The sequence below is a fragment of the Cololabis saira genome, chromosome 4 (assembly GCF_033807715.1).
Source record: "Cololabis saira isolate AMF1-May2022 chromosome 4, fColSai1.1, whole genome shotgun sequence".
NCBI lineage: Eukaryota > Metazoa > Chordata > Actinopteri > Beloniformes > Belonidae > Cololabis > Cololabis saira.
In genome coordinates, this window is record NC_084590.1 from 15,959,198 (window position 1) to 15,987,060 (window position 27,863).

General features: G+C 43.1%; 2 protein-coding genes across 3 annotated transcripts; one reads left to right on the plus strand and one right to left on the minus strand.

The window, feature by feature from the left end:
- Positions 1–17: 17 nt before the first annotated feature.
- Positions 18–3,587, minus strand: LOC133442272 (tapasin-related protein-like). Its single transcript, XM_061720233.1, has 7 exons — positions 3,353–3,587; positions 3,000–3,275; positions 2,440–2,769; positions 1,226–1,540; positions 1,066–1,146; positions 904–923; positions 18–802 (listed from the first exon to the last, which is right to left on the minus strand). The coding sequence occupies exons 1-7, from the start codon at positions 3,564–3,566 to the stop codon at positions 788–790; spliced, it is 1,251 nt and encodes a 416-aa protein (XP_061576217.1). The 5' UTR covers positions 3,567–3,587; the 3' UTR covers positions 18–787.
- A 3,181-nt stretch (positions 3,588–6,768) lies between these two features.
- LOC133441558 (NLR family CARD domain-containing protein 3-like) lies at positions 6,769–27,852 on the plus strand. Of its 2 annotated transcripts, none has more exons than XM_061718989.1 (11): positions 6,769–6,860; positions 7,817–7,893; positions 9,216–9,500; positions 11,779–12,063; positions 13,108–14,884; positions 15,179–15,352; positions 18,178–18,351; positions 22,047–22,220; positions 22,396–22,569; positions 25,398–25,447; positions 27,043–27,852. In XM_061718989.1, the coding sequence occupies exons 2-11, from the start codon at positions 7,824–7,826 to the stop codon at positions 27,567–27,569; spliced, it is 3,690 nt and encodes a 1,229-aa protein (XP_061574973.1). In that variant the 5' UTR covers positions 6,769–6,860; positions 7,817–7,823; the 3' UTR covers positions 27,570–27,852. The 2 variants fall into 2 exon arrangements, with proteins under 2 accessions (XP_061574973.1, XP_061574972.1); XM_061718988.1 differs by lacking the exon at positions 6,769–6,860 and adding an exon at positions 7,361–7,439.
- Positions 27,853–27,863: the final 11 nt, after the last annotated feature.

The following is a 27,863-nucleotide window of genomic DNA, read 5'->3' on the forward strand; positions in this document are numbered from 1 at the left end:
CAGTTCATCACTCTCCTCTTCCAATTGTTTCCTGTCATCCTATAATTGTCTTACCTGCTGCTGCAGATGATCATTTTTTAATTTTAATTCTTGCTTGGTATAGTCCATTTCTAACCTTGATTGATCTGTTATAGATTTATCCATCTCTGAAGTTTTCTTCTGTTCTGTTTTGAATAAAGAGTCCATCTTTAATGTCTTTAATTTATAATTAGTGCATCATAAACAATCTTGTGCAAAATTTAAATAAAAATAAGAGCCATTTCATCATTTTGAGTATTATCCGATCAGTCGACTAAGCATTTCAGTAGTAGTTGACGAATCCACTATCAGAATAGTCGTTAGTTGCAGCCCTACTGTCACTATAGTCCCAATATATGTACAAATGCAGAAAATTAAGCCACTTTTTTTTCTCTGCAAGAAATCTTCAACTCTCCATCCTGTGTCCCCCCACTTGTCACGGGATGGATATATATATTTGATTAGGCATCACAGCAATTATGAGGGACGGGCCCCCGTCATTCCCCTGACATTTACCAGGTAAATGTCAGTCCACTCAAAGCCTCTTTCACCAAACAATCTAATCCACCTTATCAATAAAAGAACATTCACACCATCGAAAGTCAACTCCAGGCTTTCCTGGTTATCTAAATTCAGTGCACACAAACGTAAACAAAAGTAGTTTAGAACCTGGTTCTTCAACTGTCTTCGCCAAAAGTTTACAACGCAAATCAGAGACATAGTTTGTCTTCACTGGTACTTCTGGTTCTTGTCATGGCAGCAAGTTCTCTCAGTCTGGTTTCTTCTGCACAGAAACACACATGCAGGTACAAACACGCCAGTGAGACATCAACATGCAACAATATCGGTTGTAAGACATAAAATAAGGTTTTCCTATCTTTTTACCTGTACTGAATGTCTTCTTGCTGTAGAGAAAATAAAGTACAGTTACTCTTTTGACCATCAAAACTTCAGATGTCAGTAATATTAATACAGTTAGTCTTGAAATGATTTTAATATTAGCCTGTATATAGACTTTACAGGGTTATTATGTTATTCCTCACTAACCTGAGTTCAGGCGAGCCAGAACGGCCAACAGTATGAACACCAAGAAGCCAAGAGTGAGTTTCAGCATCCAACTGGATGGCTCTTCCGTGGAGAAAGCAGATTACAGATGTGATTCACAGTACAGCAGTGCAAGAACTGAGATACCGCAACCTCCTCTTACCTTCAACCTCCAGGATGAAGCTCTGCCTGATGGGCACTCTCAAGGACTGATGGGTGACGCTGCACGTAAACTGCCTCCCCGAAGCATTCAGAGAAGCCTGCAGGTAAAAGAAAGCTGCCAGGGAGAAGGTGCTGTCCGCGTTGTGTTTGTGGCTGGACATCAGGACATTTTCCAGCGATGCTTGCAGGTCCTGCTCATACCACGCAATGTCCACATCCAGAGGATAGTAGCTCTCTGCCTCACACATGATCTTCTGCTCCTTGCCCTCCTCCATCACCAGAGTGGGACCCACGTTGAGAGAAACACGGGGCGGCTCTGAGGACACGAGGCAGGACAATTATTACTGTCGATTAAAAAATTCATAATAATTTGTGCTTGTGTGTATTTCTTTACTTGCTGGTGTAATAACAGCAAAGCGTTCTCATTTTAATTTTCAATCTATGAGTAGTAAAGTGTGAAAAGAAAAGGTTTACCACCACGTTTGCTGCTTTACTTTGCTATCAAAAGCAGATTCCTATATTCCTGTTATATAGTCCACATAATGTAAGAAAGAAATAAGTTTACTTGGTGACCTATAAAAATAAATGTTTTAAATCCTCACCTGAAACACAGGACACCATACAAATCTACTTTAATACAGTGACAAAGCAATTGTACACCATTATCTCTGACTTCAACATGTGACGATAACTTTTAAAGAGCTTTAAAATCACTTTAATCAATTATTGTTTTGACCTTTTTGGACCATTAACAAAACAAAGCACATCAACTCCTACATTCAAGACAATAAAAACATAAATAATGTTTTGAATGTTTAATGTTTTGTCTGTCAAATTCTTGTTCTAAATGTCATTATGGTATTTTTATTTGGGGCATATTTTGTCCATGATAGCTAATTAACCTGCATCTACTGATAAAGGTAATAAAATCCAAGAGATACCTTATTACATATTTATATATAATTAATAATCATCTCTCTGTGACTGTTAATCACGTCCTGCTCAAGGCTTCTTCACTCCTAAAGGGGAGTTTTTACCTGCCATTGTTTATGTAATAATTGCTTGGGAGTCACGTTCTGGGCCTCTGGAAAGATCCTAGAGACAACTTGTGTTGCTTTATAAATACAATTTAATTGAAATTGAAATCAGAGCATCAAATATTAATAAGATTATTCAGATCATTGCTTAGTCTGCGACCTGTGACTTTTCTCCCACCTTCAATGTGCAGACTGATGTCCAGACTGGCAAACAGTGGAACTACAGACACGGAGCAAATGTAGGTTCCTTCGCTGATCGTCTTGGTGAAAGGCAGCGTGTACGAGGCGACTCCTCTCGCGAGGCCTTTCAGCGCCACACCAGAACCGTGGGTCTGTCCTGAGCGGCTGTCATGGCTGAAGAGCCTGGACCTCTCTCCACGGTGCTGCCGGTGCCACTCCACAGTCACTTTTGGCCCGCGGTGATCAAAGGCAAACTTGCAGTGGAGCTTTTGCTCCGACCTCAGGCGGGCGTTCACTACTGGAGTCTGGGTTTTGATCACCATGGCAACTGTGGAGAGAGACGGGACGAATACAGTGATGCACAGAAACCCATTTACAACAGGACACAAGCTTACTTGTAAAAAAGAAAAAAGGGTAATAACTGAGTGGAAACACCACAACAGCTGCCTCAATGTGGCTTTTGATAATATTTTCAGAATAAAAGCATCCTGTTACGTGTCTTAACCACAGGTTCAAAATGAAAATGAAAATTAAAACATGTATCTTTGAGGAGTTTACCTGTCATTGGAAGAAGCTCTCTGTCAGAAATAGCCGGCCAGCTGCGGTAGTCCTGCTGTCCCGGGGGACCCTGGTCAGACGGGTGTCGTAGGACGCCGGTGACCATGAAGAGGCCCTTGCTGTGTTTGAGGGTGCAGCTGAACCAGCGGTTGAACCCCAGCGCTCCCTGGACAGGCCAGCGGACGTGGATACCCTCTGTGCTGTACCTGCGAAGTTCACACTCCAGCTCCTCTGGTTCCACACCCTCAACATATCGCCGGAGGTCCAATTTGGATGCTACAACAGAATCAGACAAAATAAAAGAGCATTTGTTTGATTGAAATTCAATCCTCCTGTAACTTGCAGGACCTCACCTGTGAGCAGGAAGGTGATGCCATCTGGATTAATAGGAGGGTCCCCCTTTTCACCAAACTGCAACATTACCTGTCTTGGAATAAAATGAGTTTCCACGTGTCTTGACTTGTTCAAAACTACTTTTTCATCAGTAAAGCGACAGGTAAGCCATGATATCTGATGGACACCCTGCACACCTGAGTGGACGCACAAGGAAACACTTCTGTCAGTCATGTGTCCCTAAAATACTCGCTGATACAATAATACAATACAATAATAAAAATAGTACAATAACCCTCTAATCAACTTACCTGCAAATATATAAAAGTACACAATAAACGTCAACACTTTAACCATGGCGACTTGTTGGCGATCACCTTTCTGTGTTTGACGAGCTGCAAACTTCAGTGCGAAACACTTTCACTTTCATTTTGCAGGTCCTGACATGTTGTTATGATGGCGTCCGACCACGTGAGAGCAGTAAACTTAACCGGACACACAGCATTTCGTTGTTTGTGAACCGACAATAAAATAGTAGTAGAAGAAGCTCATATATAGCAGCCACATGAATACGCGTATATATCTATGACATGGATGTATTTCCGTATTTACCATGGTATTTGGGGTTTTTCCTGACGTTTTTCTTTATTTTCTTTTCTTTTCTTTTCTTTTATTTTACAAGAACAATGCCAAACTCAGATGTAAACATAAGTAAATCAGATTGAGAGAACAATCACACCTCTTATTAAATTGAGATTGCATAAAGGGAAAGGAAGAAAAAAAATATAAAAAGAAAGAAAGAAAAAAAGAATGAGGGAAAAATAAATAACGAATGAATGAAAAATTTGTACTTAAATAATAAATGAGGAAGGAAAATCATAATGACAAGTACAAGGGGTTCAGGATAAATTGACAGTTGTAATCAGAGTATACAATTCGACTGCAAGGGGAGTGACATGAATGTATGTCTATGACATGAATCTATTTCCGTATTTACCATGGTATTTCGTGTTTTTCCTGATGTTTTTCTTTATTTTTATTTCATTTTACTTTATTTAACAAGAACAATGACAAACTCTGATGTAAACATAAGTACATCAGATTGAGAGAACAATCACACCTATTAAATTGAGATTGTATAAAGGGAAAGGAAGAAAATAAATACATATACAAATAAATTAAAAAAAGAATGAGGGAAAAATAAATAAACAAATGAATGAAAATCATATTGACAAGTACAAGGGGTTCAGGATAAATTGACAGTTGTAATCAGAGTATACAATTCGACTGCAATGGGAGTGGCATGAATGTATTTCCATATTTACCATGGTATTTTGGGTTTTTCCTGATGTGTACAGTCTGTGCAGACTTTTCAGAAATGGACGCTGTAACGTCAGCTCCACGTATCTTCCCAAAGATCAAAGAAACTCATTTTAAAATTCTTCATAATCAGCTGCAGAAGTTTGAAGTTGACCTGTTTAGCTTTTGTAATGAAACCGGTGAGACTTTAGAACATGTTTTTCTCATGGGGATGAGGTTTGGTTTTCTTGTATTCAGCAAAATTGGAGATATTCTGTTTTTAGTGTGTGACTTTGAAATATCCAAAGTGGCCATTAAACTTTCTACCTTTTATCAGCAAGTTTTGTTACAGTGGAAGTTGCTTTTCAAACATAATTTCAGTCCTCAATGTTTTATTATGGAACAACAGTCATACTGAGTAAACAACCAGAGGACAAGAACCAGCTGTAGAATTGTTCAAATTCTGAAAGACAAACACACAAAAAATAGCAAATGATAATGATGCTGATGATGCTGATGATGCTGATGATGATAATGATGCTGATGATGATAATGATGATGATGATGATGATGATGATGATGATGATGATGATGATGATGATGATGATGATGATGATGCTGATGATGATGATGCTGCTGCCAAAAATCCTCAAGATGGAACTTCAACATGACAGAAGTTCGCCTGGTCCTTTATTTAAAATCTGCTTTGTCATAAAAAAACATATACAGCTGAAGAGTGGGATGCAAAGTCATTTAAACCGATATAATATGTAGTTTGGGAGTGTATTCCGCTGTTAGGTGGAGCACATTAACGCTTAGGTCTGTGGAGGCCGACTCACCGTCGACCAGTGGTCAGTAAAGGAACAGCACTTCCTTCACTCTCAAAACGAAACTGAAGTTGGTCCGGTATCTCGGGAGCAACTGCACATTTCACATTCAACTCCTTGATTGCCACAGCTGTCATGGACGAGCAGCAAACCCGCGGGTGGTTCACATGTTGAGAGGAAAGTACGGCACCCTCGTTAAGTGGGCCAAACCTGCCTTCTCGAGATGAAAACCTGGAGTAACTTGGGGAGCATGCTTATGAAAACCACTGTATTCTCATGGAAAGGGAAGTGAGACGACTCAAAAGAGAAGCGTAAGTAAGTAGTTCGTGCAGGATCCTCGCCTCTTCCTCCATACTGCGGTCAAGACAGCCGTCATTCGTACTTACGTGGTCAAATCAGCCGCTCCTAAATTTTCATGTGCCCTCCTATTTCAGCCTTTACGGCAAATGAATGAATGCGGCTCAGAAACGGAAAGATATGAAGTACTGAGTTTGAGATAATGCCGATATGTTTTTTTCATATAGGCCCTACCCATATTTCCACCGTAATATTTACACGCTCTTACTGTAAAAGAAAAGGATGAAACACTTTTCTTTTAGGATCTAAACAGGCACAGTGAATTTCAAACAATTTTACTGTCGCTACACTTCAAACACCTTACTTTTCTAAAAAAGTAATTCGCCTTTTTTGCTTCAGGTTCTGTTTTTTTCAGAAAATATAAACATGAATTCTCCCATAATTTCATCCAATGCCTCATATACCCCTCTTCACAACTACAATTATTACAAGCATGCTTAATTTCAAACAATTTTACTGTACAAATATTGAAATATTAAGCAATTATTACATAAACAATGGCAGGTAAAAACTCCCCTAGTGGGAGAAAAGCCTTAAGCCAAACAGTGGCAAGGAAAAACTCCCCTTTAGGAGGGAAGAAACCTTGAGCAGGACCAAGCTCATAAGGGGGGGCTAGGGCTGTTCGATTTTGCCCAAAAATAAAATCTCGATTTTTTTCTCGATTTTACGAGTTTCACGTTTTAACATTGTTCTAATTACATAATCGCGATTACGATTTCAAATCGATTAATCGAACAGCCCTAGGGGGGGCCCTCCTTCCGAAGGCCAGACTGGGGGGGTCGGGGACGTCAGCAGTACAGCAGACATCCACGCAGGCAGGTGGAAGCAACAGCGGGAACAAATTACAATTCTGCTCAAAAGCCCCCCAGTGGATTGAAATAAGGCACAGATTTTATTTATTTTTTTACTATAAAACATCATCTTTGGCCCCTTTAAATATGAAGTTATGCCCCTGCAGATGCTGCTCTGTGTGACGGACCTCTTGCTGTGCGGCTGAGACGACGCGGGCGGCAGTGGAGAGAGGCAAACTTCCCACAGCCCACAGGTGATATTTTCACTTATTTTCACGTTCAAGTCCAGTTAAATTTATATAACGAGTTAAATTTCAACCAGGAACCAACTGCCAAGGGCGACTCTTCAGGATTTTTGTTAATCGCTATCCCAAAACGGGTTCTTATGTCTGAATTGTCTGTGTATCCCCTAGTAAACACAAGAGCATTGTATGACTCATTCGTATTTCAAAATGTATGGATTCTAATATCTATTGTCCATTATTTATCTAAAATGGACGTGTATGAACCCTTCAGTTCGCAGTTTAAGGAGTTTACAATGGTGTAATTAAAATGATGGCGAGGTAAACATCAGTCTAGTACAGTGAGCAGATAATCACTCTGATCATTATCAAGTTTGACCTTTTCACATCTTGGGGGAGGAGAAACCAGGAGAAGCAAGCAGAAGAAAGGGATAGAAACAAAGAAGAGATGATGGAGAATTCAGGAGGGTCAGATGTGGGGAGGGCCACTGAGGGACGAACAGAGCAGCAACAGACGAACCAGAAGACAGGGATGTGAGGGATGAAGACAAGAGAGTATCAGGCCCAGAAAAAGGGACAGAAACTGAAGAGGTAAGGGATGAAGATGAGGAGGAAAAAGATGGCAGGGAATCAGGGAGAGAACAACCCTCAATTTCAGCTGAACCAACTGATATTTTTTTCTTATTCTTTCAAAATTCCTGGCTGGACCTGCTGCCAGTTAAAAATGTGGGCCTTCTGTTTTTAAAAACATGGTATCTGAAAGATGGCTGGTGGACCTTGTGGCCACAAGCCTGTTGACAAGTCAGAATCCATCTATGGTTTTGAAACTGATTGTTAAAAGTCCCCAGCATATCTTAAAATCCAGAATCACGCCTAAGCACAATTACAAGTTACAGAGAATCCAGGGAAAACAGTGGAGAAATGCTGAACTTGTTAAGAAACTGACCAGGATGCTCCAAATGTTATAGGTCAGAGATGGAGACACCTGGAGAGCAGCAGCTCCATTTGTCCCCGGACGCTCCAGCGGAGCCGGCAAAGTCAGCAGGTAAGAGTTCAGACAGACATGAAGCTCCAGACCTGAAAGAGCTCTGTAAACATGTGACATCGTCTGTCATCACTGTGCTCCCGGTGGTCCTTTCCCTGATAGCAAAATATGGTTTTGTCCGTTGGCGACACTCACGGGTGATGCAGTGAAGTGCAGAATATGAGGAAACGTGACGTCAACAATAAGTTCACGACCACATGAAGGACACGACAGTCCCCACATCATCAGGGCAGGAGCTCAACGATGGAACCTGCAAATCCCGATGGAGCTTTGGGTCCGTTAGAGGAACCTGCTGCTGCATCAGATCACACCAATCTGCTGGTCCAGGACTAAGACTGGACCATCAGCTGGTTTAGTCTGGATCTGCTGGTCCAGGACTAAGACCGGACCATCTGCTGGTTTAGGTACCAAGAGGATCCTTCTGGATCTCTGCCCTGAACTGGACCAGCTGCTCCGGTTCGCTGCTGACTTTGCTCTTTATTTCTCACGTTTGCTCAGCTGATTGTGAGATTGTTGCAGCTCCACTCTTGTGTAACTTATCTGGTGCTGTCGGGACTGTCGTGTCCTTCATGTGGTCATGAACTTATTGTTGACGTCACGTTTCCTCATATTCTGCACTTCACTGCATCACCAGTGAGTGTCGCCAACGGACAAAACCTCTGAAAAGTGCGTACGCCAGACATCGAACATCCGGCCGTGAGCGTAGAAAGTTGCCTACGCACGTTATTTGTGGGCCGCATGTTTCGTACATGAGGCCCCAGGTCCCAGTACTCAGACCTGTTGGTTGGTGGTGTTGAAGTCATTTTGTGAAATTGAAATATTTTATTTAATTTTTTTAATTAAAAAAAAAAAGAAAGCGGTTTCATGAGTAATTAAGATGCTGGTGGTCCTGTGTTGGACGAGCGACCTGTCCAGGGTGTTCCCTGCCTCGGGGCTTGAGTGTCGCCGTCTTCAGCCCATCTCAGTTTGCAGCCAAGAAGGAGCATATTTTCTGCTGTTGTCCAAGTGTTCCAGTGTAGAACAAGTTAGCTGTGTTACCTGTGGCCACAAGAGCAGAGTTGTCTCTCTCTCTGGAAAATAAGGTGTTGAAATTGTCCTTCCAAGAACAGCTTCTGGGGTGAACTGCACTCTCCCTATAGCTTCCTGAGCACCTACATGCTGTCATAGCTGCGCTTAACTACTCCTATCTACACCTTGTTTGTCATCTAGTACGTTGCAGCAGCTTGATTGTATTCCCCTGTTGTAAATTATTCAGGATAAAAGTGTCTTTTTCTGTATTTCTGTAACAGTAAATGTTTCACCAGCATTTGCTCCTTTTGCAGGCGACCATCTTTTCGAGATTCGGAATGAGTTTGTGAAGAGGGTGTCAGGAGAAATTCTTAAACAGCTTGTAGACGCCCTCGAATCAGACGGTGTGCTCAGTGATTTTGAGAAAGAGGAGATCCTTCATACCAACAAAACCCGAGCAGATCAGGCACGATGCTTCATAGACTCCATCAGGAAAAAAGGAGAGGGCGCCTGCAGAGAGATGATCAGACATTTTCAAGCCAACGATCAAGTACTGTCCTCTGACCTGGGTCTGCCCCCTGCTTCATCTCCTCAGGAAGGTAAGAACACAGACATTTGCAAAATGTCGCAAAAGATCTAAATGCACATAACCAATAAGTCATTTGTTACTTCACCTGAACGAGCGAGCCTACTGGAACTGATATAGTTTTTGAGCATAGCTCAGCAGCATTTGTAAAAATTAAATCTATGCAAGTAGATGTTTTTAAACCATCTGCTCTGCAACATATCCTAGTTGGCTTTGTAATGACTTGTCGTAAATCACATGTGTCTGCAAGAGAGAGCAGCTTACTTCTGAGAGCACATTCTTTTGAATTCCAGTCAATATTCAGATCACCAAGGAAGTATATTTCATTATTAGAGTCACATACCTTGCCTGACATTTCACACACTTGATCTAAATACATTAATGTAGCATTTGGTGGTCTATAACAGCATCCCACGAGTACTGGCTTGAGATAAGGGAGTTGAACTTGTAGCCAGATTACCTCTATCTCTTTGCTTCCTAGGTCCTCCCTCACTTTAACTGGTATCTGACTCTGTATAAAAAATGCTACTCCACCCCACGCATTCCTATCTTTTCTGTATATGCTGTACAATGCTTTGCAATGTTCAACAAGGCACTATCTATTACTGGATCTAAATGGGTCTCAGATATAGCTAATATATGTAATCTTTGCTCAATAAGAATATCTGAAATGTCATGAATCTTATTCCTCAAACTACAAATATTTAAATGAGCTATCCTTAGTCCCTTCTTTGGTAATGTAACTTTATTTGTCATCACTTTTATTTAATTCTTCCATCAATCAACATTTGATTTCTGTTTAGAGCTACAACACACACACACACACACACACACACACACACACACACACACACACACACACACACACACACACACACACACACTTGGTACAAACACCATCTCCTGTGATATAAACTATATTTATCATGTGATTTCTAATGGCATAATTTCCACACTGACTATCTTAGTCATATAACAGGCATATAGTTTTAATTTAACCATCTTTTGTCCTTACTTCATTCGGGTCCAGGCAGTCTCCTTTTATCAAGGTTCAGTCAGGATCGGGGGCCCGCAATCCTGGTTTGATCACCGACTCCCAATAGTCCTCTGCTTCCCCGTGATCCGTGAACTTCTTTGATTGTCCAGCCCCGACAGTTATGATTAATGTGGCCGGGTGAATAATTCCATGCCTCACGCCCGCTCTCCTCAGGTTTTCCCTCACCTCCCGAAACGTTGCTCTCTGCTTAGCCATATCCGAGGTCAGGTCAGGGAAGATTTGAAGTTTCATTTCTCCGTACTTCAGCGTGCGCTCCTTCTTCCCTATTTTCAGGATCTCCTCTCTTACCACGTAGCACTGCATCCTCACGATCATTTTTCCCTCATCTTTTTCCATCCTTCACCTGGGGGCCAACTCGGTGCGCAATTTCTACAACAGGCTCTGTCTGTAGTTTGCCTTTAAACAGCTCCTTAAGGAGAGTGTTCATGTAGCTTGTAGGATTACCTTTTTTGGCATCCTTTGACAGGCCAAACACACGCAGGTTATATTTCCTACTGTGGCTTTCCAGGCGCTCTGCCTTCTCTCTCAGTTCTTTATTCGCTTTGCGCAACTGCTCATTAGCTGTCTCCAGCTTTGTCACACGGCCCTCCAAGTCGGACAGTGCTTCTTCTATATTTCCGACTTTGTGACTGCACTCGGAAATATCCTTTTTGAGACCATCTAGCTGTGGTTGCAGTTTTTTTAACACTACGCCGATTTCCTCTCTCATTATCATGCGAATCAAATCAGATAGTTGTTTATTTGCAGCACCTGTCATGATTGCAGCCGCTCCCGTTTCCTCCTCCACAATTTCATTCATTTCTGACCTTGCTTTTCCGTCCTTGTCTTTCCTCCCCCGAGGCATAACACCTTATCTTACATTTCAGCACAACTTCTACTTCTCAATAGCTTCTCAATAGCTTTTAAAGTCCACTTTTTATCCACATTTCAGGTACGTGTTTCGGGAGTTTGGCGTCCTCGCTCTCACACCTCGCGCATGCTCAGTGCTCAGTATGAAGTGTAGTTGTAATCCCGTTCAGGGTCACAGGTGTCCTGGAGCCAAGCAGCTGCTACCAGACGAGAGCCCACATTAGCAGTCCATCAGAGAATGTCAGTTCATGATGTAGCAAACACTTTTTTGCCTGAAAAACACACTTTTAACACACTTCCTCTTGTACCAAATCACGACATAAGCAGCAGCACTGACACTGAATTGTTTTTACAATACGTTTCTGTTTTTTCCTTTTTCCTGCAGCTAGCTGTGTGAAGAGGATTCAGCCCGACTTTGTGAAGAGGGTGTCAGAAGAAATTCTTAAACAACTTTTGGACGCCCTGGAATCCAAAGGTGTCTTCAGTCTTTCAGAGAAAGAGGAAATCCTTCAGACGAACAAAACCAGAGCAGATAGGGCACGATGTTTCATGGACGCTGTCTGGAGAAAAGGAGAGACCGCCTGCAGGGAGATGATCAGACTTTTTCAAACCAAAGATCCAGTACTGTCCTCTGAGTTGGGTTTGTCCTCAGGTTTCTTTCCTCACAAAGGTAAGACAAAAAACTATTTCTAAAATGAATAATATAATAATTAGTGATGCACCGAAATGAAAATTTGTGGCCGAAACCGAAACCGAAAATAATAATAAACACTTGGCCGAATACCGAACAATACCGAACATGGTTCTTCGCAGTTTTTCATTTATTTCGCCAATTTTTTCACCATTGCATAGGCATGCTTTTAAAAGAAAAAAATCTTTTACAAAATTACAAGGTAGAAAACATTTGTTGAACATAAAAAACTGAACATTTTTTAATTTCCCAGCATTTCTTAAATATTCCAGCAGACATTATACCAGCAAAGAACAATCACTTAAAATAAATAAATTAGCAAAATACATTTTTTGGCCATCTTTGAGCTTACGTTAGGCTTAACTGACTGAACATTGTAACCTTAAAACAATAACAATGCATTAAAGCACTCAGGGTTTTTTATCATTTCAAATGATAAATCAAACTTGTAGCTGAAAGACTTTGCAGATGTGCCCCCTCTAGATATTTGAGCAGAACATTCATTGCAAACAGTCATTCTCGTATTATTCTTTGCCACTCTAAAATACTTCCACACTGCTGACATGTTTGCACCGCACCACTTCACTCCACGCTCTTCGCTGTTTGATTTCCTCATCTAAACGCACCTGTAATAGATTGATTTATGTTGTTTTGGTTCCACTTGCTGGTGAATGTTAGGTAAAATTCTTATGTGGTTAGTTTTTGGTTGGCCAACGATTTATGTGGTGCGCAACAGTTACGGAGCGGCCAGTCTATTTCCTTATATTACAACGCCGTTATTAATTGTTCGTTTTTTTTCCCACTTATTCCACCGAACACCGAAAGTGTGTTACCGAACAATCGGTGCATCACTAATAATAATAATAATAATAATAATATGAATTCATTCATAACTGTGACTGAAATAAAAATCTAAGAGGACAATTGAGGAGCAAATGTAGGCAATTTCAGAGAGAAATGTCTTTGTAATTTGTAAAAGCTCAGATAAATAAGAATAACCTTGTTTACTATGTTGTCTTTTAGTGTCCCTTCAAACATGTCAGCCAAAACTCAAATTTAGGCTGCAGAAGAAGTTCCAGCGTGTGTTTGAGGGGCTTGGTAAAGTCGGACACCAAACCCTCCTGAAGAAGATCTACACAGAGCTCTACATCACAGAGGGGGGGACTGGAGAGGTCAACGATGAACATGAAGTCAGACAGATTGAGGCAGCATCCTGGAACCAAGACAGAGAAGAAACAACCATCAGACAAGAAGATATCTTTAAACCCCGAGATGATGAGGGAACAATCAGAACAGTGATGACGAAGGGAGTGGCTGGCATCGGGAAGACGGTCCTTACCCAGAAGTTCACCCTGGACTGGGCTGAAAACAAGGCCAACAAGGACATCGAGTTGATGTTTCCATTCACCTTCAGAGAGCTGAATAGGATCAATGAGGAACAGCTCAGCTTGGTGGAACTAGTTCATCGATTCTTTAATGAAACCAAAGAAGCAGGAATCTGCCGGTTTGACAAGTTCCAGGTTTTGTTCATCTTTGACGGTCTGGATGAGTCTCGATTTCCTCTGGGATTCGAGGAAAATGAGACCATGACTGATGTTACAATGCCCGCCTCGGTGGATGTGCTGCTGACAAACCTCATCAGTGGGAATCTGGTTCCATCTGCTTATATCTGGATAACCACACGACCTGCAGCGGCTAATCAGATTCCCGATAACTGTGTTGAGAGGGTGACAGAAATCAGAGGGTTCACTGACGAACAGAAGGAGGAGTACTTTGGGAAGAGATTCGGGAATGTAGAGCAGGCCAGCAAGATTATCTCCCACATCAAGAAATCCCGAAGCCTCTACATCATGTGCCACATCCCAATCTTCTGCTGGATCACTGCTTCGGTTCTGGAGAAAGTACAGAAAACCCAAAGGGGAGGAGAGCTGCCCAAGACCCTGACTGCGATGTACATCCACTTCCTGGTGGTTCAGACCCAACTGACCGCCAAGTACAGTAAAGGACCTGGGAAGGATCCAAACAGGAGTCCAGACAGTAGAAGGATGATCCAGTCTCTGGGAAAACTGGCATTTGAGCAGCTACAGAAAGAACAACTGATCTTCTATGAGTCCGACCTAGAAGAGAGTGGCATCGACATCACAGAAGCCTCAGTGTACTCTGGAGTGTTCACACAGTTTTTTAGAGAGGAGTGTGGGATGTACCAAGACAAGGTCTTCTGCTTCATCCATCTGAGTGTTCAGGAGTTCATGGCTGCTCTCCATGTCCATTTGACCTTCTTCAATTCTGGAGTCAACCTGATGAGGGAACAATCAACCTCTAAAACACAAGCAGAATCTGCAGAGACGCGCTTCTATCGGAGTGCTGTAGACGAAACCTTGGAGAGTCCAGTTGGACGTCTGGACTTGTTCCTCAGGTTCCTTTTGGGTCTTTCACTGCAGCCCAATCAGAATCTCCTACTACGTCTGCTGACACCAAAAGGAAGTCCATGTAATAATGAGAAGACAATTGCGTACATCAAAAAGAGGCTCGGGGAGGATCTGTCTGCTGAGAAAAGCATCAATCTGTTCCACTGTTTGAATGAACTGAATGATGGCTCTCTGCCGGAGGGGATCCAAAAGCAAATGACTTCAGGAAATCTCTCCAAACTTGCACTGTCTTCTGCTCAGTGGTCAGCCCTGGTCTTCGTCTTACTCTCACCAGAGCAGGATCTGGGAGTGTTTGACCTGAAGAAGTTCTCTGCTTCAGAGAAGGCTCTCCTGAGGTTGCTGTCAGTGGTCAAAGCCTCCAAGAAAGCTCTGTAAGTACACATTCAAATTGGGCTTTTTTGTTTCTTTTATATTTTCTATTTGGACAGATGATGAGCCTTGTGTCGTACAGAATTATAGACCGGTAATGCACGCTGTGCAACAACAGAAACATCAGAACACCATCAGGCCAGTAAGACCTGGTTATGGCTGCTTGTTTTCATTCAGATAATTGTTTCTTCCAAGTGAAGATGCTCCTCTTACGTACTGCTGTTAGAATATGTGACAAAAGATATGTAGCAGCTTTAATGAAATTAAATGTAGCGCATTCATTGCTGTCTCTGCAGACTGAGTGGCTGTAACCTCTCAGAGAAAAGCTGGGAAGAGCTGTCCTCAGTTCTCAGCTCTAAGTCCTCCAGTCTGATAGATCTGGACCTGAGTAACAACCACCTGCAGGATTCAGGACTGAAGAAGCTGTCTGCTGCACTCCAGAGTCCACACTGCAAACTGGAAACTCTCAGGTCAGTATGCATGTTGCGATCTAAGTGGGAAAAGGTTGAAGTTGATTCTTCTGGCATGTAGGCTGAAACATTTGCATATTATGTCTGTTTGCAACTGTAACTTATTACGGTATTTAATGTATATTTTAAACAGGCCTTGAATGTATTTAAAAACAATCAAAAGCTTGTTTTTTTCTACATAAATTAGAAATTCAGCCTCTGGGCCATGTCTTTATTTTTACCGTTTCTAACCTCCTTCTCTGTGAGGGATTCTGAGTGGGCGGGGAGGCTATGATAATGAGGCTCTGCGCTGATTGGCCGCCTGAATGACGTGTAGCAGGGGAGGGCACAAAGCCTCGCTCTGGCAGAAGAGCAGCGGCTCCGTACAGAAAGCGTGTCCCATGCGATCGAGCTTCAGCAACAAAATCAATTCCATTGCTTTATTTTCTATTGGACTGTCCTAACTGGCCGCGAGTTTAATGGTTTCAATGTGGACAGAGCGCGTCCGATGTCACGCAGCTCGACGCGATAGTCGGACGCTCGCATGCAGTGAGACACGGTGTAAACGACTCCCTGGGATCTTAAAGGGAAAGTTCAGTTTTTTACAACCTGGACCTTATTTCTGGCATTTTTTATGGTCGTATACTCACCCGGGCAAGTTTGGTGTCATTTGGAGTCCTTCGGAAGATATTAGGAGTTTTTTGCGAGCCGCTTCTCCATATAATGGGTAGCGCATGGGGGCACAGCGGGACACAGACGATGCAGCGTCTTAATAACACATGATTGCCGCGAAACTCGTACATTTCTTTTATGAATCACTAGATCTGCTTCCAGGACCTGTTGTCTACATCCGGGGCTGTGTGTGTAACAAATAAATCAGTTTGTAAACAAGAACTCTGACTTGCATGACGTCATCTCTGTGCGCGCACTCTGTCCTCCGTTCAGTGAGCTCTTCAGCTGTATACTCTTGCTCAAAACGGTAAGGACGTCCATCATATTCAAAGTCGTCGTCCACAACCTCAGAATTTGACAAATATTCAGACATGTTTCAAATAACTAACAATAAACTAACAGTAGCGAACTCCAGCTGTACACGGAGCTGTGTCTGCGATGCGCGCACAGAGATGACGTCATGAGTCATAAAAAATGCCAGAAATAAGGTCCAGGTTGTAAAAAATGGAACTTTCCCTTTTAAAGCCTGAATTACGGTTCTGCGTTACATCGACGCTTAACCTACGCCGTAGGCTCTGCGTTGGTGTAATGCGGAACCATAAATCAGCCTTTAGTTTCCTGAAGAGGGAACGGGTCACCTCGTCTTCACACTAATTCACACAGGAAGATTTAATTGAATTCTAAACAGGTACACCACAGTTATTTACTCCGATTCCTCATCATTTCGTTTCTTATGTTACAAGACAAATGAATCATGTTAACTGTAAAGAAATCCCAACACTGAATGTTCACAAATGGCAACTTTATTGTTAAAAAAAAACCAAAAACATCAGTTGTATATAAATAACATTTATGCACTATTGCTGGCTCAAGGAAGGACCGTGCATTTCTTCTGAAGGTGTCGTTGAACATCTTCAGGTGCATTGCTTGGAAGATCTGAAACCATAAACAGAAAAAAATGTATTACTAATAGAGCTCCGCTGTTACCTAACAGGTAACACTGGAGCTCTGGTGAGTGGCTCCGGTGGCTCCGGTGTAACCTAACGAGTAACACCGGAGCTAAGCTAAATACTTAGCCCATGCAAAGATCATACTTGTAGACAAATATAAATAACATAAAAAATTAACGTCACTTACCGCTGACTCGTGTGCAGTTGCCGGGTCTGTACTGTTGGTACTGATCCTTTTATGAGGGTAAGTGTCGATGCAAAACCTAATTTTTACTGTCCCTGGTTGTTGAAACAGCCATACGATACACAGACGCTCCGGCCGGCGGAGTTGGTTGTGGGCGTGGTTTCACGCAACGGAGGCCGACCTATGGATTCTGCTCCCGTTGTTACGTAACAACGGGAGCAGAATCTGAACAGCTCGTAAAAGTCACATGACACTGGAAGGATCCTCCGGGCGGGCTGTACAGACACTGCAGAATTTGGTTGCTTTACTCCTTCTCTGTGTTGGCAGGGTTAGGGGAGACCACTTTATATATGTTAAAGCAAGAAAAAATGTGTTTTTCATAATAGGTCCCCTTTAACTCTCCTAACCCTGCATACGTCAGAGGGTCCCGCTCTTAAGTAGTGTCACTAATAGCTAGTTTTTAATGGGTACATGTCAGCAACTACTTGCGTAAAGTTGTGTCAACGTAAAAGTAACATAGGGGCCGTAACAACAGGCCCGAGTCAATGGAGATGCAGTACGGCAAATGCTTACATGGCCACCATTGGTTTTTATTCGGCTCCTGAGAGATCAGTGAAATAATATTCCACAGTCAACTATTTGTGGTATTATCACAAAAAGGGCAACAGCAACTCAGCCACCAAGTGGCAGGTCACGTAATTTCACAGAGCGTCGTCAGCGAATGCTGAAATTCACAGTGCAAAGAGGTCGCCAACTTTCTGTCAACTCGGCAGCTGCAGACTTCAAGCAGCCTTCAGAATAGTCTTGGAACAATTTAATTAAATTCATTTCATTTCAATCCTGAAGCTTGTGGAAAGCCTTCCCAGAAGAGCTGAAGCTGTTAAAGGTATAGAGGGTGGCTCACATCATATTAAACCCCAAGAATGGGATGTCACTCACATTTATACGAGTGTGGCGGGAGACGGGGGAATACTTTTGGCATCCAGCGTGTGTATGTAACCATCAAAAACATGTCTTTTTGTTCGTTGTCGTGTCTGCAGACTGAGTGGCTGTAACCTCTCAGAGAGAAGCTGTGAAGAGCTGTCGTCCGTTCTCAGCTCTCAGTCCTCCAGTCTGACAGAACTGGACCTGAGTAACAACCACCTGCAGGATTTAGGATTGAAGAAGCTGTCTGCTGCACTCCAGAGTCCTCACTGCAAACTGGAAACTCTCAGGTCAAATGGTTTTCATGCTGTGGTGCAGCGTGCAGGATACCTGAAGGAATTCTGGGAGCGTTTTAGATTCAGCTGTCCTATGCAGCTGCAAGGACGAGAACTACGTGTTATTTTGTCTACACCTGGCGCTGCTCTGGTAAAACTACCATCGACCTTTGTGGTCACTCTTGCCCAACCCTCCAGAGATGCGAGATGTGAGACTGCAGGTCAGCGTGCATCTCCTGAAGCTCTGGCCTGCAAACATGCACGAAGTGTTAGGTCTAAAATAGCATTACATAAACGCACTTCTGCAGAAGGGGGAAACGAGGAGTCCAGAGTAACAAGACTCTCATGAGAGAACTCCTGAATGTTTTCCCAAAGTACTCTCCTCCCAGAAGATGCTTTTATTGAGAAACTGGCCGTATATGGACAGTGAACAGTGGACAGTGGGTGGAAGTGATAACGTGTGATTGAATCATGACATTACAGTAGAGTGATAGAACCAGGAGAGTCCAAAACCTGAGTAGATCAGGAACTGGCTGTTGTGACATCTGTTGACAAAGCATGTGACAGTTTTCAGAAGGACAAAAACAAGTTTAAAGGTTAATTAACCTCACAGAAGCTCTGTTTCAGACAAACTATTATAGTCTTGTTCTATAGCTGCAGCTATGACTACTGACTCTAACACACTGGAGTTTAAACTAACTAGAGGTTTACTAAACACTAATTAGAGGTTTACTAAACACTAACTAGAAGTTTACAAAACACTAACTATAGGTTTACTAAACACTAATTAGAGGTTTACTAAACACTAACCAGAGGTTTACTAAACACTAACTAGAGGTTTACTAAACACTAACTAACTAGAGGTTTACTAACACTAACTAGAGGTTTACTAAACACTAACTATAGGCTTTACTAAAGGTTTTAAGTTTGGTTTTAAAGGTGGAGGTGGTGTCAGCCTCCTTAACCCAGATTGGAAGTTGGTTCCATAGTAATGGTTCCTGATGGCAGAACGCCCGTCCTCCAGATCTACATTTGGATACTCTAGGAACTACGAGTAAACCTGCACTCTGAGAACGGAGAGCTCTGTTAGGAACATAAGGTACTATCAGCTCTTGCAAATATCACTGAGCTACGTCGTTTAGGGCTTTTTACGCAAGTAATACAATTTTTTAATTGGATTCTGAGTTTTACAGGGAGCCAATTCAATAATATTCAGACACAACAATATCGCTGGATGATGAACGCCTGTTTAACATGCGTTGGTAACATAAACGCAAGGCATGTAATTTGGCACTTCGGGCCTGAAGGCGAGTTGAGAGGCGTCATCAGCCAAACATAACGTAAGATGTGTGGATGTGCAGAATGACGTCTTGTCTCCACATCAGCAAGATTCATATACACTCAGACAAGTGTAGTTTTCAAAATGAGGATGGATGAACATCGGGATGAGTACTCTTTGACTGCTTGCTTCTTGAAAAGACCCGGTTTGTCATTTTTGTTCCCAATTGTTCAACTAATGGACCATCCTTTGTGGTTCTGAATATACCCAGGTTTATGGTGTCCTCGGCTCCGAGGCTGAGCAGCTCGCAGATCTCCTCGTCTCCACAGTTACTCATCTTGCTAATATAGATCCTACCTGTTAGGGCTGCACGATTAATCGTTAAAAAATCGCGATCTCGATTCATGCTTGAACGCAATCTCATTTCCAAATGACAACGATTTTATTAAATTTTTTTTTTTTTTTTTTTTTTTTAAAAGATGGCTGCATAAAAAAAGGACTAGGCCTATGTTCTAGGTTGTTGTAGTCCTGTCATGGTCAACTATCATGTTGTCATGTTTTTTATATTTTGTTAATGATTGTGGATTACATTTGGAGAAACATCTACCTTTCTCATCACCTGACACATATTGCACATAAATATTGTTAAAATTGTTATTGTTAAAATTATTTAAAGACAAGAGAGATGTTTATTGTTTTTATGTTCAATGTCAGCTGTTACAGCAAAAAGCAGCCAGAGAAATAATTTGTTGCCTCAGAACTACAGGATCTGTTACAAGTCCCCTTTCTGAAAGGGTGTTCAACTCAGGGAGGAACAAATATTGTTAAATTGTTATTATTGTTTAAATTATTTAAAGACAAGAGAGATGTTTATTGTTTTTATGTTCAATGTCAGCTGTTACAAAGTTGATGCCAGTCTTTTATCAGGCACCATCATATTTTTTGTAACGTTTACCTTTTGTATCGGCAGCTTCTTAATAGCAGCAAAAGGCAATGGGGGGTTCATCCCAGCCAGAGGAATAATTTGTTGCCTCAGAACTACAGGATCTGTTACAAGTCCCCTTTCTGAAAGGGTGTTCAACTCAGGGAGGAACAAATATTGTTCAAAATTGTTATTATTGTTTAAAATATTCAAAGGTTTGTGTAAAGAAGACAAGAGATGTTTATTGTTATTATATTTTTGTTCAGCTGTTGCAAAGTTAAAGTAATAAGTGCAATAAATTTTATATTGGAAAAAAATCGTGAGAGAATCGTGATCTCAATTCTAAGCAAAAAAATCGTGATTCTCATTTTGTCCAGAATCGTGCAGCCCTACTACCTGTGACGTCCTGCTGTTGTCGTTACTCTCAGCAGCTGTTTCCTTATTTTATAAAACAATAATAATAAAATAATAAAAAAAAAATAACAACTTCCCTGGTGGGTTGTACTCAGGTTACATGATCAACAAACCCCTCCCACAACCCAACATTAGTTCTTTACTTTTTTTGATGGGGAAAACTCCTACCTAAACTACTACTTTATGTGACGTACTAGATGATTTTTGGCTGCTCGTTGCCTGTGGCCAAGCTGGCAGACTAGTCCAGGGTGTGAATCGGTGAGCAGTCAGCGTTCCTCAGTCAGGTCTCGATCATTATGTGTGAACAACTCCAAGACTCTCACTCACATGCCGCAGTCAAAGTCGTGACCTCTAGTCTTAACAACCTCCCAGTTACATGGGAGCAGATGTCCTCCTTCCTCCTCCATCTATTGAAAGTTGTCGTTGTGACATCTGTGGTCGACTTGTACAGACTTGTACGTACGTAGCAGCAACCAAAAACAGATTTACAGATAGTCCTTTTTTTTAAATATGTATTTTGTTCACTTGCAGAAGTGATAGTACTGAAACTCTCAGTACGTTAACATGCACTAAGAGAAAATGGAATTATTGCCTTAGTCCGACTGAGTCGGATTGTAGTCGAACCGAACTGGAGCTCTTTTAATCAAGCTATTTGTGCCAGATAATGCGGTTCTAAATCGGGCTACTCTGGCATGTAAACGCAACCCATGGTTAGCCAAGCTACTGACTGCCCCGGGACTCCCCCTTCTGGAAGTGACGAGGAAGTGGGAATTGGGAATAACAGTGTTGTTGTCCTCCATCTACGTCTGCTTCCAATCTGCCACGCTTGTTCAAACTAACCATAAAAAAGCCAACGCAAAGGAGCATGTAGCGCCACCTAGCATTGCAGAGTCGGAACACCTCAGTCAATAATTCGATTCTCTTCCCGCGTATGTATAGTCAGATTTCTTGGCAACTTCTTAGCTCAATTATTTCCAATAGTTCGATTTAGATAGGTAGGTAACCGTACTGACATTAGCATTTCTGCAGTGATCACTGAAATTTTTTTTCATCATGAACGTTGCTTGTTTATTGTTTTTATTGCCGTTTCTGCAGACTGAGCATCTGTAACCTCTCAGAGAGAAGCTCTGCAGATCTGTCCTCAGTTCTCAGCTCTCAGTCCTCCAGTCTGACAGAACTGGACCTGAGTAACAACGACCTGCAGGATTCAGGACTGAAGGAGCTGTCTGCTGCACTCCACAGTCCACACTGCAAACTGGAAACTCTCAGGTCAGAATTCACTCATTTAAAAATCAAAGATATCAACAAAGATCACCTGAGTAAATACAACTTGCAGTTTTTAGATGATGATTTGATAATGAATGATTCTGCCACCAAGTTTGGCACAAATAAGGACCACAGGGTGAATACTTTGAGCCCTGCCATGCGTGCTGTGCGTCTGCAGGCTGTCGGGCTGTATGATCACAGAGGAAGGCTGTGCTCCTCTGGTCTCAGCTCTGACCTCCAATCCCTCCCTCCTGAGAGAGCTGGACCTGAGCTACAACCACCCAGGAGAGTCAGCCATGAAGCTGCTGGCTGTTGGACTGGAGGATCCCGACTGGAGACTGAAGACTCTCAGGTACGGAGACCTCGGTCTGACGGACAGAGGAGGGAGAGCCGCTTCGCTCAGCCTCCATCTCTCCAGCATCTATTTGATTTATCCCAGTCTCAGTTTTTAGTGAGGAGAGCAGGCTTTCAGTGACTAAATAAATCTAATTTATTCTGTGATCCACCACATCTATTACTACTGAGGAGTCTTGGAGTTTTTGTCCTTTAAATCGCACATAAAACAAGTTTTCCGACCTGCTTTCTCAGAAAATCCTGTTAACTTTCTTATTTCAAGAATTAACTAGTACTATTTTTCTCTAATAATACATCCTAAAATGAGTGTGAACAGCTGGAGAGATCATGAGGTTTCATGAATAAGTTATCTTCCTATTATTGACTGTGTCTGTAAAGACTATAAATAGTCTAGACGGATTAGACGCAGCCACCTGCAGCCATCTGCAGCCACCTACAGCCACCTGCAGCCACCTAAAGCCACCTGCAGCCACCTATAGTCACCTGCAGCCACCTGCAGCCACCTATAGCCACCTGCAGCCACCTATAACCACCTGCAGCCACTTATAGCCACCTGCAGCCACTTATAGTCACCTGCAGCCACTTATAGCCACCTGCAGCCACATATAGCAACCTGCAGCCACCTATAGCCACCTGCAGCCACCTATAGCCACATTCAACCACCTATAGCCACCTGCAACCAGCTATAGCCACCTATAGCCACCTGCAACCAGCTATAGCCACCTGCAACCACCTATAGCCACTTATAGCCACCTGCAGCCACATATAGCCACCTGCAACCACCCATAGCCACCTGCAGCCACCTATAGCAACCTGCAGCCACCTATAGCCACCTGCAGCCACCTATAGCCACCTGCAACCACCTGCAGCCACCTGCAACCACCTATAGCCACCTGCAGCCACCTATAGCCACCTGCAGCCATAGCCACCTGCAGCCATAGCCACCTGCAGCCACCTATAGCCACCTGCAGCCACTTATAGCCACCTGCAGCCACCTATAGCAACCTGCAGCCACCTATAGCCACCTGCAACCACCTACAGCCACTTATAGCCACCTGCAGCCACCTATAGCAACCTGCAGCCACCTGCAACCACATATAACCACCTACAGCCACCTATAGCCACCTGCAGCCACCTATAGCCACATGCAACCACCTATAGCCACCTGCAACCAGCTATAGCTACCTGCAACCAGCTATAGCCACCTGCAGTCACCTATAGCCACCTATAGCCACCTGCAGCCACCTATAGCCACCTGCAACCACCTATAGCCAACCTATAGCCACCTGCAGCCACATATAGCCACCTGCAACCACCCATAGCCACCTGCAGCCACCTATAGCCACCTGCAGCCACCTATAGCCACCTGCAACCACCTATAGCCAACCTATAGCCACCTGCAGCCACCTATAGCCACCTGCAACCACCTATAGCCAACCTATAGCCACTTATAGCCACCTGCAGCCACATATAGCCACCTGCAACCACCTGCAGCCACCTATAGCCACCTGCAGCCACATATAGCCACCTATAGCCACCTGCAGCCACCTATAGCCACCTGCAACCACCTATAGCCACCTGCAGCCACCTGTAACCACCTATAGCCACCTATAGCCACCTGCAGCCAAATGCCGAAAATCGGGGCTGTTATGCACTGCAATGTGTACATGTCAGAGTGATGACCAATGTCCTTGTTTAAATGTGGAGTTGTAGTCCTCAAGCATACCAAGGCAATGGGTAACCAAAGAACTTGGAAAAGGACTGCAGAAAGAAATACTAATCAAAATGAAATTCCAAAGACAAATGGCACACAAGCAAACTAGAAAGGTATAAAAACAATTTACCAAAACAAGTGACCTATGGAACTTACAGAAGAAGACAGATGAAAGCAAAGCAATTCAGCTAGAAACATGAAAGAAAATATACAGAAACAAGATCTGATCTGTAGAACTGTTCAAGGGATGTTTCATGTTTTTTTTTTCCTATTCACTTAAATTTTTCGATGTTTGAATTAAGAGCATTATGCTTTGTTTGCATAAAAAAATGAATTCTCAGACAACTTGCAATGGTGTTTTTCTTAATTATTATGTAATATGGAATACATCACATATCATATACACACTGAGAACATTTAAGAGTGATATTGACTGAATATTTATGTCGGCCTTAAAAATGACACAAATAATGCTTAATTTCACCTTAAAATTTGGTATTTTGCATATATATATATATACATAAAAAGGCACTGAGCCTCCACTATATCCTTGCTCTGACCCTAGACTATAGATCTAGACACTTAATTCATCATCTTTTAATGCCTACTTACAAAAAAACTTGGGGAAAATGGTCCAACGACTGAGCAAGACAGGCAGTTTGGCGGCCATTTTAATATGCAAATTAGAAGGTCAAAAACTCAAAATTTTGCTCGGGTACCGTTTTTTTGGGATTCAGCACCCTTGAAATATGTAAAGTAGGCCGGTTCACGACTTGTACCCATAAATGCTCCTTACATTCACTTTTTGGGTACATCCCGTCTAGTCTAAAAGGTTTTAAACCAGCAGGGCTGAACTGTGAACACTTGAACGTGGACATCAGATGGCCATCAAGAGTAGCTTTGCGCCCGTCGTTCAGGCCACACAGTCTGACAAATGATGATCTAACAAACGGTCGTGGAAGGTTAAAACTATGGGATGCTGCATCCGGGTTCAGCTGTGCAAGTTTTAGCTTGTTCCTTCATGATTGTAGAATAACTTATAACACCTCTAACGTCCATGTCCGCATGCTCAAAGTGACTGTGCTGGTCTGACACCCGCCTCCTTCTTCCAGGATGGAGCCTGCTGGAGCACGGTGGTTGAGACCAGGAGGTCTGAGGAAGTGTAAGTGTTTGTATTCTTTTTTTATTTGATTCATGACCACAAAGCAGAACACATGCAAGCCTCTTCACCCATCCATGAGTCCATCAGCGTACAGATGATAGATCAATAATCAGTTATGGGCAGTAACAGTAGCATTATAGCGATAAAAGGACTTTTTCTGATAACGAGTAGTATAACTAATCACTAACACATTGCAGTAATAACTTTACTGTTACTGCAAATTGAAATAACCCATTACAACATTAATGGGTTGGTTCAGGCAGGCGCCTCCACCCTTGATTTCCCTCCTCTGTATGGTTTATTCAGTTTCTCCACCTCATTCAAAGAGCAAGGTGTGCCTGTCTCGCACAGTTAAAACCTAAATCCTCTTCCCAGCTTCCACCTGTAGGCTCCGATTCGATGGTGGAAGTTGAGGTTATATTCACTGACCCCTAAATCTCTGTGTATTCCTGATAAGTGGGGGTTGAGTTGTACTTGGACACAGAAACTGTCCTAATCTGTAGTAGGGGACAGAGGACGGAGGGACGGTAGAGCAGGGAGGGAGTTGAGTCTCCTGACAGCCTGGTGGAAGAAACTGTCCTTGAACCTGCTGGATTTGGCCCGGAGACTGACGGCAGCAGGCTGAAGAGGCTGTGAGATGGGTGGGTGGGGTCATCTGCAATCCTGATGGCCTTGCTGGTGATGCAGGTGTTATGAATGTCCAGGAGGGGGCGGAGAGAGACACCAAGAATCTTCTCAGCTGCTCTCCCTATGCGCTGCAGAGTCTTGCGGCAGGACACGGTGCAGGCGCCGTACCACACAGTGATAGAGCTGGACAAGATGCTCTCAATGGGGCCTCTGTAGAAGGTGTGCATGAAGGTGCACACCCAAGAACTTGGTGCTGCTCTCCGTCTCCACTGCAGCACCGTAGATGGTTAGTGGAGTGTAATGGGGGTGCACTCTTCCGGAAGTCCACAATGATCTCTTTGGTCTTCTCCACATTCAGGTGGAGATTAATGTCCTTGCACCATGTGGCCAGCCTGAACACCTCACTCCTGTAGTTGGTCTCATCGGCATTGTTGATGGGACCCACCACATTTGTGTCGTCAGCAAACTTAATGAAAGAGGTTGGAGCTGAATGATGGTGTGCAGTCGTGGGTCAGCAGAGTGAAGAGGAGGGGGCTCAGCACACATCTGTGGGGGCCCCTGTGTTGAGAGTGTTGGTGCTGGAGGTGTTGCTGCCAACCCGAACTGCCTGCGGCCTCCTGTCAGGAAGTCCAACAGCCAGTTGCACAAGGAGGTGATGAGCCCCAGCTGGTCCAGTTTGAGGATGAGCTGCTGGGGGATGATTGTGTTGAATGCTGAGCTGAAGTCCATGAACAGGATTCTAACATAGGAGTTTTTAGTCTCCAGATGGGGGAGGGTTGAGTGAAGGGCAGAAGGGCATCATCGGTCGAGCGGTTAGACCAATATGCAAACTGGAAAGGATCCAGGGCAGGGGGGAGGGCAGACCTGATGTGCCTGATGTGCTGCATGACTAGCCACTCGAAGCACTTCATGACACTTCATTAACGGTATATAATAACTTCTGCTGGGTTGTTTGTTCTCTCCATCAGATTCCTGTGATCTCACCATCGACACAAACACAGTAAACAGACACATTAAACTGTCTGACAACAACAGGAAGATGACATATGTGGAGGAGCATCAGTCATATCCTGATCATCCAGACAGGTTTGATAACTGTCAGCAGCTGCTGTGTAGAGAAGCTCTGACGGGTCGCTGCTACTGGGAGGTCCAGAGGAGTGGATACGTTTTTATCACAGTGTCTTACCAGGGAATCGGAAGGAGCCAAAACGAGAAGGACTGTATGTTTGGGAAGAACTGCCAGTCCTGGAACCTGGTTTGTGACGATCGCAGTCGGTACTCCTTCCTTCACAATGACACAGCGACACCCTCCACTCCTTTGGCCTCTGACAGAGTTGCCGTGTACGTGGACCCTCCTACAGGAACTCTGTCCTTCTATGAAGTCGTCCCTGACAGGCTGAACCACCTCCATACCATCAACCACACATTCACAGAACCTCTTTATCCTGGATTTGGAGTCTGGTTCAGGTCTAGTTCCTCAGTGTCTCTTTGTTGACTTTAGTATGAAGAGGGACGTCCTGTCAGAGGAACTCAAACCGCCGACACGACTGAACACAAGTTCTGCTGGTAATCAGGGTTCATGTTTTATCTCCTTCACCTCCATTTCCTGCTAGACCAGGCAGTGGAGGTGGAAAAGAGGAAACCTGGTGTGAACCAACACATTCCTTTCATGTTTGTGGAGGAGGAGGATGATGATGATGATGATGATGATGATGATGATGATGATGATGATGAAGAAGAACCATTCCCTCATTGTTAATTTCAGGGTTCAATTTTAAATTCTCTGAAA